At 40.8% G+C, this 12,396-nt stretch overlaps 1 protein-coding gene across 1 annotated transcript in view; it reads left to right on the top strand.

The window, feature by feature from the left end:
* Nucleotides 1-11,821, top strand: part of LOC128686619 (uncharacterized) — a gene marked incomplete at its 5' end in the record, with an annotated part of 113,103 nt that extends 101,282 nt beyond the window's left edge. Inside the window, 3 exon segments of the mRNA XM_070084280.1 lie at nt 9,363-9,493; nt 10,750-10,893; nt 11,138-11,821. Coding sequence (XP_069940381.1) covers nt 9,363-9,493; nt 10,750-10,893; nt 11,138-11,254 — 392 coding nt within the window.
* Between the last annotated feature and the right edge of the window lie 575 nt (nt 11,822-12,396).

Genomic DNA, 12,396 nt, shown 5'->3' with positions numbered 1-12,396 from the left:
GAAGGAAGGCGGGGTAGGGGTCGGCCTAGGAAAGGTTGGAGAGAGGGGGTAAAGGAGGTTTTGTGTGCGAGGGGCTTGGACTTCCAGCAGGCATGCGTGAGCGTGTTTGATAGGAGTGAATGGAGACAAATGGTTTTTAATACTTGACGTGCTGTTGGAGTGTGAGCAAAGTAACATTTATGAAGGGGTTCAGGGAAACTGGCAGGCCGGACTTGAGTCCTGGAGATGGGAAGTACAGTGCCTGCACTCTGAAGGAGGGGTGTTAATGTTGCAGTTTAAAAACTGTAGTGTAAAGCACCCTTCTGGCAAGAAAGTGATGGAGTGAATGATGGTGAAAGTTTTTCTTTTTCGGGCCACCCTGCCTTGGTGGGAATCGGCCAGTGTGATAATAATAAAATAAAATACACCTGGAAAATCCTAGAGGGACTAGTACCGAACTTGCACACGAAAATCACTCACTACGAAAGCAAAAGACTTGGCAGACGATGCACCATCCCCCCAATGAAAAGCAGGGGTGTCACTAGCACGTTAAGAGACCATACAATAAGTGTCAGGGGCCCGAGACTGTTCAACTGCCTCCCAGCACACATAAGGGGGATTACCAACAGACCCCTGGCAGTCTTCAAGCTGGCACTGAACAAGCACCTAAAGTCAGTTCCTGATCAGCCGGGCTGTGGCTCGTACGTTGGTTTGCGTGCAGCCAGCAGCAACAGCCTGGTTGATCAGGGTCTGATCCACCAGGAGGCCTGGTCACAGACCGGGCCGCGGGGGCGTTGACCCCCGGAACTCTCTCCAGGTAAACTCCAGGTTTAATAAAATTTTAGTAAGTAATAATGATTACAAAAAAAGTGAAAAAGTAATGTTTATTTCATTCAATATTGCACTGGTAGTTATACTAGAGGTTATATGGCAGTACAAGGTAATTAAGAGTACTCTAAGATAGTAAATGTGGTATTAAAACAGGTAAAGGTAATTAGACAAGTAATGGTTATTAAATGTCAAAAATGTTAAGAGTAAATTGAAATTATAGTAAAAATGATAATTATTAATTTTAGTAAGTAATATCAATTGATAGTATTTAAAAAATATGAGGTAATAATATGGACAGAGAAAGTATCAATTCAGCTAATGTTTAAGCAAACAATAGTAAATAAGAAAATTACATAAGATGACTTATGCTTACTAGTAAATCACAAAATGAGGTAGTTGATTATTTAATTACTAAGAGATTGTACAATGAAATTTGAACAATAATGGAGCAAAACATTCACTACACTACGTAGGCTTTTAGGTTGGACATTGTTTAGTTAGATTAGTAAGATTAGTATCCCTGAGAAATCGTGATAGATCATTCTCGTTCGTGATTGTGTACAGTTGACCTACATTTGTTTTCCTAACTAGAATTTTCCCATCCCGTGTGAAGCATTGGTGTATTGTGTCATTATTCTCCCGCTTAAGTTTTCTGACTCTATACAGGAGGTTCTGACGTTTTTTGGTAAGACACTCGTTTATGTATACCTCGTTCTTTACTTTAATAGATGCAATAATTAAGTCTTTTTTCCTGTCATGTGAGTGGAATCTAATCATAACACTTTTTCTACCATGGGATCCTAGTAACCTGGCTTCTTTTATTTAATATTAAATGAGAAACGAGATCTCTCAACCCCTCAACAATTTGTTGTATCGTGAACCTATTCGTCCGATATTTTAAGTGTAACTCATGCACTGTAGTGCCAGCCAATTTCCTCTGAATCACCTGACTGATGAACCATTCCGACTTACCCCAATCATGTAAATCTGTAAGACTATTTGTCAAACCAGGCCTGGTGGCCTGGTGGCTAAAGCTCCCGCTTCACACACGGAGGGCCCGGGTTCGATTCCCGGCGGGTGGAAACATTTCGACACGTTTCCTTACACCTATTGTCCTGTTCACCTAGCAGCAAATAGGTACCTGGGTGTTAGTCGACTGGTGTGGGTCGCATCCTGGGGGACAAGATTAAGGACCCCAATGGAAATAAGTTAGACAGTCCTCGATGACGCACTGACTTTCTTGGGTTATCCTGGGTGGCTAACCCTCCGGGGTTAAAAATCCGAACGAAATCTTATCTTATCTTATCTTATCTGACGGTCATGGCGACAAGCCTCTAGATCCAACAACTGTTAAAGTATAGCTACCTTTATCTCCTCAGTGTTGCCAAACGTGTCCTTTAATTGGTCTTTGGCATGTTGGTAATTAGTGTCAGTGGTTTGGTAATGCCGAACGTAAATACTGTAATTTGACGGCATCTGACAAATCGTCTCTGTCATCTATCTGGGCTTTAAACTGATCCCAGAAAGCAATGTATTCTGTTAAGGTTCCGTCGAACGTTGGTAAATTCAACTGGTGCAATCTGGGCAACACATTAACAGGCGTGCTGTTGTTCGTGTTCCTTGAAACATTTGCTGCCCCTGCTGTACCGGCCTTCAAAGTCTTTATTAACTGCTTGCAGAGTCTCATCTCTGCTTTACACTCTGCCCTTCGTTCGTCATAGTCCGTCCGTGCAACTTCGACTGTATATTCAGACTCACCTGTAGTATAGGCCTCTGTCTCATAAAGGAGAAACGATCTCTCAAAGACCTCCAGCCTTTGCTCCAAAGGTTTCAGGCAACTCTCTAGTTCCTCCTAGTCGACATCCTGATCTTGCCTAGCCATACGACACTCCTCACATGCTTTGCTCAGGCGTCCCTTATAGGCTCCCATAGACCGTTTTAATTGACTTAGAGCTGGGACAACTGGTACTACATCTTCACCTACCATAGTTGCGGTTTAGTTAAGATCACGGTACTAATTTGTACTTCAATTAGCCCACCCCACAGCACGAACGATATTAGGCAAGAATGAACGAGTCTCAAGGCTTCTCAACAAGCTTAACAACTCCCTTTATTATACTGACTCTACTCGGAATCAAAAATGTACACAGCTCTCAACTCCCAATCGAAATGTGTATCGGTGTGAAAGCTTAACCTAGCAATTTCCTGTACAATGCCAGCAAATAATTACAGGTCTTAACCTAGTCTCAGGTACAATTCACAAATATTACATTAAAATGAATCAAAGACAATGAAAATCACACAAAAAAATGCAGTATACAAATTAAAATCACTTGGTCCGCACAAATAAATTCAACAATTCAACTTGTGAATCAGTAAATGAATAATGTATGTAAACAGCTTGGGCTAACTGCCCAGCTTACTCAGTCTAGCGTGGATGGTTGGATAAGGTAAATCCTAACCTAACTAGTGTGCTATAACTTAATTTAACCTGGCTTTAGAACTCCCTGTAAATAATAACTAGGTTAAATCTGTCCTAGCTACTACTGTATAACTGTTGTAAATATTGCCCAAGCCTAGCCTAACTATGGCTACCTTGCAAATCCACTGTAATTAACACACAAGTCTCCTACTCTGGATTACTTGTAATCACTGTAAATAATTAAATTCACAAGCTTCTCTAGCCTACCTGGCCTGCCTGTAAATTATTGCAAATAATAACTACTGTGTATAGTCAGCTTGGCCTAGCCTCTGTGTAACTCTGGGCCTAGGTGTGCTAACTTAACCTAACTCTGTTAAAGTGGTTCCTAACTGTGGCCTAGCTATGTTAATTTTAACCTAGCTATTCCACATCACGGTTTAGAAGGACCACTTTGTGAAAATTTGTCTGGACTGCCTCCAAGTGAGTTGCCTACCCTGGCAAGCTCTGTTGACACCGAGCTCTGAAGTTGGTACCTCAGCCTCACAAGTGGCTTATAGGACAGATTTTCATAAATGATTGATGTTGCAAGAAACTCGCCTGCATGCATGTATAAAGGACTAACTTACTTGGTGTTGCAGCATACATCCTGATCTTCAGCCTCCCTCAGAAACCATGTGCAACCGGGAGCCTTAATTCCTGCAATATTCAATCGTTATTAGTGACCTGCCTGCACCTCAGAAATTCCTATATCCAAGGGGGTGTGTATCCCCTAGTATAACTATGCAGACACGGACACTAGCTTCTAGACTGACAAAGGACACTGGTACGTACTGGGCATGCACTGCCAGCTGCACAAAGGCCCACAGTTCAACTCACTCACAATTTTCCCCAGACACTGGCCAGAAATCTAAGATAAAGTGGAGGTCTTGTCTTACTGTATGGGCCTGACGGAGGAGGTCATCTACGGTACATCGAGGTGCCTCTACCAGATTTCCCCAGGTCTCAAATGTGAAGACACGTGGAGGGCGCCGTCTGCTGATCACGGCACGTGTTGTGCAGTTGGTGTCTAAAGAAGAACGAGCTGGTCTCTTCCAGACCCGCGCCTCGTCATTCAAACTAGGGCTGCCAGTTCTCCCTAGCTAACTTAACCTAGTGTTTGCCTACATTATCGGCCTAGTACTACCTATGTTAAGGTCTTAGGTCTACATTATTATTATCTACAGTTGCCTTAATAATCCTCATAATGTACTAACAGTAAAACTACATACTTCTTCCCTGAAGGGTAAATCTATAAATTAAGTAGTACCTCTCATCCACATTCGACAATCCGGGAGAGAATGTTTGTGTTTGGGGTTGGGTGTAAGGGCCACCCAGCTCAGCCGTTCCATAACGGCCATGCTGGGACCCCTTTGTACGCCGTATCTGTCCTGTGGAACTTTAGGGACGAAATAAATTTCCACACAGATTATAGTATTAAGGCTAAGTGACTACATCATAATTTTGAGTTTAGCAATGTGAATGCTTTTGTTTTGGCACAATACAAGGTGTCTATATTTGAGTAACATAGGCAAACTTATGACTAGTTAGGATTTATTATTTTAAGATTAAGATTAGTATTTCTGGGTTTATAGTCATTGGGTGAGTGAGTGTAATTTTGAACCACCAGGTGGTTATCATGTATTATTATTATTATAATCAAGGGAAAGCGCTGAACCCGGAGGATTATACAGCGCCTGGGGGGGGGATGTGGAAGGCATTCAGGCTTAATTCGGGGAACTGGAGCACAGATCCAATTCCCTAAATCAAGAGCCCCTCACCAACATCAAGGAACCTTCCTTGAGGGGGGTTATCATGTAGTTAGTTGTCGGGGTGGATCAGGGAGATAAGATGTTTTCTAACTTTTGAAAGTGATGAATGTGTCTGCAGTTCTAGAGTTTTCAGGTAGGGAGTTCCAGATTTTAGGTCCTCTGAAATACATTGAATTTTTGTAAAGGTTTAGTCGAACACAGGGAAAGTCATAGAGATGTTTGTGTCTGGTGTTATGCCCGTGGATCCTGTCACAACTATCAAGAAAGTGTTTTAGGTCAAGGTTAATATTGGAATTTAAGGTCCTATAGATATAGATTGCACAGTAGTAAGTGTGGATGTTCTGAACAGGGAGTAAGTTTAGATCTATGAAGAGTGGGGGGGGGGTGTTGCCAGGGATGGGATTTAGTGATTATTCTTACTGCGGCTTTTTGTTGGGTTATTATTGGCTTTAGGTGTGTTGCTGCAGTTGAACCCCAAGCACATAGGTGAGGTATGGATATATAAGTGAATGGTATAGTGTGAGAAGGGCAGTTTGCAGTACGTAGTATCGTATCTTGGAGAGGATCCCCACTGTTTTGGATACTTTTTTTTTGTTATGTGTTGGATATGGGTGCTGAAATTTAGGTTGTTGTCGAGGTATAGGCCAAGGAATTTGCCCTCATTATGTCTGGCAATTAGAGTGTTGTCGAGAGTAGTAGTAGGTTTTGCCAGTGTTAAGTGTAAGTTTATTGGCTGTCATCCAAGTCGATATTTTGAGCAGCTCCTCGTTAACAATGGTGTTGAGGGTGGCAAGATTAGGGTGGGAGATGACATAAGTCGTGTCGTCAGCAAAGAGAATGGGTTTCAGGTGTTGGGATATGTTTGGAAGATCATTGATGTAAATGAGGAAGAGCAGGGGTCCAAGGACACTTTCCTGCAGAACTCCAGTATCAAGTAGCCATATTGATGAGGCTGTGTCTTTAATGGTGACATACTGATACCTATTAGAAAGGTAGGATTTAAAATATTCAAGAGCATGGCCTCTTATACCATAGTGGTCAAGTTTGTGGAGTAGGATGCCATGGTCTACTTTGTCAAATGCTTTTCTTAGGTCAATAAAAATTCCTAGCGGATATTCCTTATTTTCCAATGCTTTGTAAAGCAGGTCTAGCATTTTTATAATTGCATCATTAGTGCTTTTATTTTTCCTGAATCCAGATTGGCAGGGGTTGAGTATGTTTTGTGACTTTATAAATGAATATAATCTCCTGTGCACGAGTTTCTCGAAGATTTTGGATAGCAATGGTAAGTTTGATATTGGCCTATAGTTGTTTATGTCTGTAGGGTCACCACCTTTATGTATTAGTGTAACCCTTGCTGTCTTGAGTAGTGTCGGGAAAGTGCTAGTTTCAAGTGACTTGTTAAAAAGTAATGTAATAGCATGCGAAAGGACATGGGCCGCTCACTTGTACAATAATGGTGGGACATGAGACAGATTCCCCTGAGTTATTTTTAAGTGACTTTATGATCGCGGTGACTTCCGTGGGCTCAGTTGGTACAAGATAGAAGGAATTTGGGAAATTCCCTTCTAGGTAGTCCCCAGTACGGGTGTTGGTACATGGGATTTTACTGGCGAGATTAGATCCTATGTTTGAGAAGAAGTCGTTTATCTTGTTAGCTGTATCAGTGGGATGCAGTGGTGTTTCATGAGGTTTAGTTAGAACAATATTCTTGTTTTTTTTCAGTTTGTGGGTCCCCAGAATCTGGGAAAGTGTTTTCCAGGTCTTTTTTATATCTCCTCTTGTGTCAGTGAATCTGCTGGAGTAGTACAGTTGTTTGGCTTTCTTTATTAATTTGGTGAGAACTGTTGAATTTTGTTTAAGAATATCTTTGTGTATTAAGCCCTGTCTATATTGCTTTTCATATTGGTGTTTCTTATCAATGGATTACAGAATGCTGCTGGTTAGCCATGGGCAACCAAGCCGTTTATTTGTGATCTGTTTCGTTTTTATAGAACAATGTTTGTTGTATAGTCTAAGTATTTTGTTAAGAAAAATGTCTGTCCAATCGTCAATACCATTGGCATTGGAGAATTCTGTAGGCCAGTCTATATTTTCCTAACAAATAGAACACAAAGAGTAGTACTAAACAGAGTAAAGTCTCAGGTGGCTACTGTGAAAAATTCTGTTCCACAAGGCACAGTATTCGCTCCCATCCTGTTCCTTATCCTCATATCTGACATAGACAGGGATGTAAGCCTCAGCACCGTGTCTTCCTTCGCAGATGGCACCCGAATTTGCATGAGTGTCCTCCATTGAAGACACTGCAGACATCAACCAAATCTTTAAACGGGCCGCAGAAAACAATATGAAGTTCGATGATGAGAAATTTCAATTACTACGATATGGAAAATGTGAGGAAATTAAAACTATATCGGAATATAAAACAAATTCCAACTACACAATAGAGCGAAGAACTAATGTAAAAGATCTGGGAGTGATCATGTCAGAGGATCTCGCCTTCAAAGACCATAACATTGTATCAATCGCATCTGCTAGAAAAATGACAGGATGGATAGTGAGAACCTTCAAAATTAGGGATGCCAAATCCATGATGACATTTTTCAGGTCGCTTGTTCTGTCTAGGCTGGAATATTGCTGCATACTAACAGCACCTTTCAAGGCAGGTGAAATTGCTGACCTAAAAAATGTATACAGAACCTTCATGGCACACACAACTGTGATAAAACACCTCAGTTACTGGGAACGCTTGAAGTTCCTCAACCTGTACTCCCTAGAACGCACAAGAAACTCCCAATGAAAGCAAAAGATTCGGCAGACGATACAACATCCCCCCAATGAAAAGCAGGGGTGCCACTAGCACGATAAGAGCCAACACAATAAGTGTCAGGGGCCCCAAGACTGTTCAACTGCCTCACAGCATACATAAAGGGAATTACCAATAGACCCCTGGCTGTCTTCAAGAAGGCGATGAACTGGCACCTAAAGTCAGTACCTGACCTGCCGGGCTGTGGTTCGTAAGTTGGGTTTCATGCGGCCAACAGTTACAGCCTAGTTGATCAGGCCCTGATCCACTATGAGGCCTGGTCACAGACCGGGCCATTGACCCCGGAAACCCTCTCCAGGTCACCTAGCAGTAAGTAGGTACCTGGGTGTTAGTCGACTTGTGAGGTATATTGCCACCCCTGGGGATGGTGGCAGTATACCTCATATAGGGCTGAGCCTTTAGATAACAGTTCCTAGCCTGTAAAATTGATTTGTGTAAAAATAAAAGAAGCAGGTACCTGGGTGTTAGTCAACTGGTGAGGTTTGCACCACAGAGTGTAACGAACAGGTGAAGTAGCAGCAGCAACACACACAACAAGAGGTTTTCTTGAGCTTCCCCAGCACTTGGGCTTAATCCCTAAAGCTGGGGTGTGGTTCCAAGAGGATCCTGTAGTGCTTGCTGCCTTTGCACCTCCTGACATCGTCTGCTGTTATGCACCTGCCACACCTTTCGAGCCCAGTGTGGGCGGGGTTTGTGGCAGCCCAAGGTGCCTAGCTTCTCCCTCCAAGCCTCGTGGGGCGGGGAATGGGGCTAGTCCTGGGGACAGCTGGTCACAGGTGAGGAGGTACTTGTACCTCCTCCCATGGCAGACATTGGTCTGAGACACTCTCACGACAGGGAGCCAAGGCTGGGCCACCTCTTGGAAAAGGCCTGGGCCGGGCGATTATACCGGCAAATCTACTACCTACCATGTGGGTCGCATCCTGAGGATGCGACCCACATGTAGTATGCCAATAATATCAGCTAGGTCTGTAATAGCTGCATCATGTACTTGTAGATATAAAGATTATTTTTAATATTAGTAATAATAGTACTTAACGTGAGACCCGTATGTAAGGGTCATACAGCCCTTAGGAAACAGAATGTGTGATAGGTAATTAGATTTGATTTTGCCCCGTTGCCTGGTGGCTAAAGCTCTCGCTTTACACGGCGAGGGTCCGGGTTCGATTCCCGGCGAGAGTAGAAACATTGGGCGTGTTTCCTCACACTGGTTGTCTATGTTCCCATCAGTAAAATAGGTACCAGTGTGTTAGTCGACTGGTGTGGGTCGCATCCTGGGACAAAACTGACCTAATTTGCCCAAAATGCTCTGCATAACAAGCGGCTTTCTGTATAGTAATATGTCATTGATGTCAGCTAGGCCTGTTTACCTTATATATGTACTTGTAGAAATAAAGATATTATTATTATTATTATTAAGGCAAGACAATCCTCCTTGAAGGGTAGAACCCACAGTTTTTATCAACCTTTCATTGCTGCTATACACTTTTTCCAGATATTATCAGTGATAGAGGAACTTCGTACCTGAGAGCCGAGAACTTCCAACTCTTGTGTGCACATGGAGTGTTCCCTCTGACCAGTTATAATGTGAAGGAGTGCAACCTGGGACGAGTACCAGCTAACGTGGTCAGTTATCATAGTTATCTAAATGCCTGTATAGTTACCAAAACATATAACATCTTAAATGTTAGTAGTAAAGTGATAATAAGTAACTGTTGATACTGAGACTCGTGCACAGTTCAGGACTTGAATTATGGAAAATGTTTCACCACGAGTGGCTTCTTCAGGAGTGAAGAAACCACTCTTGTCGAAATGTTTCTCGTTAATGAATCTCATGAACTGTACGTCTCTCTGTCCACATATACAGTGGAACCTCAATACTCAAACTTAATTAGTTCCGGAAGGCTGTTGAATGCCAATCTGTTCAAGTACTGAACGAATTTTTCCCAACTAATATTCTCTTTGGTTGGCTGTTATCACTAATCATCGTAGGCCCCATGGTGACTTGTATATACAATATAAAAAAAAAAATGCGAAGAAACACGAAATAGTTTACAGTGAAGTTCTGGCAGGTCGTGTTTGGTTGAGTGCTGAGCAAACGGTCAACTAACGAGGGATTTTTTTTTATCAAACAAAGAGTTCGAATACCGAACTGCTCGAATAGGGAGCTGTTCGAGTACCGAGGTTCCAATGTATTTATTTATATCATTCTCAAGGAAAGCACCAAATGTGCATGGATCATACAACACTAGAGAATGGGAGGTAACGAGATTTAATCCATGGAAGGAGAATTTAGCTCCAACTCTGTGGATCAAGAGTTCTTCATTGAGGCACTCCATTGAAGAAAATGTTTTAGTAAAGTATAATAATTGTCTTAACTGTAAATTATTGCTTTCACATAGTAATTAAGAAATGATTATAATCATTCCCTAGAAATGTAAATCAGAGTAAGTAAGTTTATTCAGGTATACAAAAATACAGTTACATAGCAGCATATGTGTAGAGAACCTAGAATAACCCAAAAAAAGTCAGAGTGACTTATTTCCATTGTATTATTATAAACAAAACTAAGTGCTAAACCCACAAGGGAGAGCAGGATGCAGTTCTGTAATACCACAGTTCAGATGCCCCTACACATACAAACACACACACATTCATTCATACTTATATTGATACAGGTTAGGTTAGGTAAGGTTTGTCAGGAAACTCGACAAGTGTTTCCTGATGCAGGTCTTAGTCATGTCATGACCCAACACCAGCTTTTGGTCATCTGATCGAGGCCTTCCACTGGCTTACCAGTAGAGCCCATTAAAAATTATGGTTATAATTATAACCATTTTTGATATACACTCCTACATATTGCTTTTGTAATATTCTGACAGATTGTGACACGTCAGTCTGAGAGTAGTGTGAGGAAGGAAGACATGCGTCATCTGCTGCTGATGGCTGCAGAAAACTTTGGAAAACCAGAGTCTTTCTTTAGACTCTTTTATAATTATTTTTCAAAAACTGATCTACTTTTTAGTGTGAGTAAATTTTTCAGTAAACTAATTAGTTTAGTTACAACAATAACAAAGCCATTGCTTCATTTTAAGTGTCATGGATCATAATTGTATGCAAATCTTTAGTATTTTCCTCACTTACAGTATAAATCTTTCAGAATAAGTTCTTTGAAGATGTAGGTTTTCCAAGTCATTAACAATAATTTGTCAAAGTTTAGATTATTAAGTAATGAATGTTTTGCTCTCTCATAAATATTTCACCTTGCAGGATAACACCAAGAAGTTAATACCAGTCAGTGATGAGGACCACCAAAGCTTCTTAACAGAAATGTGGTACCTGGCGTGTAACTTGTATGACCATCATCTGAAAACTGCCAACACGTAGTAACACTGTTGCTTTAAGAAAAAGAAAAATTAAGTTACTTTCACTATTAGTAATTTACCAGTTCTCTAAAGATGCCAACATACATGCCACTGTACACGAAGAACTCATCTTCCAGTGGATGGTTCACTGCTAGAGTTCTCATTTATCCTAAATAGTATGACTTTGTATATATTTTTACAATCAAAACTTAAGCGCTAAACCCACAAGCACCATACAACAACTTTATGTATATTATCAGATTTTTCAATATATTTTTACAATTTCCTCATATTCAGAGCAGTAAATATTGTATCTACTTTGTAACATATTTGCTTTTTATCCTAGTAACATCTTTATATTAATTACTAGCTGTTATTCCAGCATGAAGATTTTTCGAAATTTTTTATTGGGCTTTTAAGTAACATTTCAAGATGCGAACATGATTGGTTTTGCACACAGCTGCAAAATTTTATATATATATATTTATATATATCGTTTCATAAATAATAAAAGCTTATACATTATATAGTGTTAAGATTTACAGTTGCAATCGAAGATTTTTTTTAATTATTAAGTATATTTAATAATCCTTGTTTTAGTAGTTTCTTTTTCTTTCATTAATTTTCAACATTAACATGAATAATAATAATGATTAATGTAGTATGCCTCTTTTTTTGTCCTCTTTACTGTGGTTGTGCTGTGAATAAATTTAAAAAAAAAAATACATTTTTTATTTAGATGTGGTCCACCTCATGTGTACCAGATATATTCTGCAGTCTCTCCCGCAACTCTCTAAACTTGATCCTATCCATCATCAAGGATTATGTTTATGTCTAGGTGCTTTTCACTCTTCTGTCGAGAGCCTATATGCAGAGGCGATTGTTCCATCCTTGAACGATCTCTACAAGACTTATTAAGGCCATATAGCATGACCTAATAGAATACTCAATTCTCTTGTATTCTTTGTAGCTCATCTAATGACCATATGTACTGTTATTGCCTTATTAATCTTAAGTTAATTTTAAGTTTGCCCGAAATGCTCTGTATATACCTGGAGTCTACCTGGAGGGCATTACGGGGATCAACGCCCCCGCGGCCCGGTCCACGACCATGCCTCCCGGTTGATCAGGGCCTGACCAACGAGGCTGTTATTGCTGGCCGCA

The sequence above is a fragment of the Cherax quadricarinatus genome, chromosome 12 (genome assembly GCF_038502225.1).
Source record: "Cherax quadricarinatus isolate ZL_2023a chromosome 12, ASM3850222v1, whole genome shotgun sequence".
NCBI classification, from domain to species: Eukaryota; Metazoa; Arthropoda; class Malacostraca; order Decapoda; family Parastacidae; genus Cherax; species Cherax quadricarinatus.
Note: the sequence above shows the minus strand (reverse complement) of the source record. Positions and strands in the feature narration are given on the sequence as shown.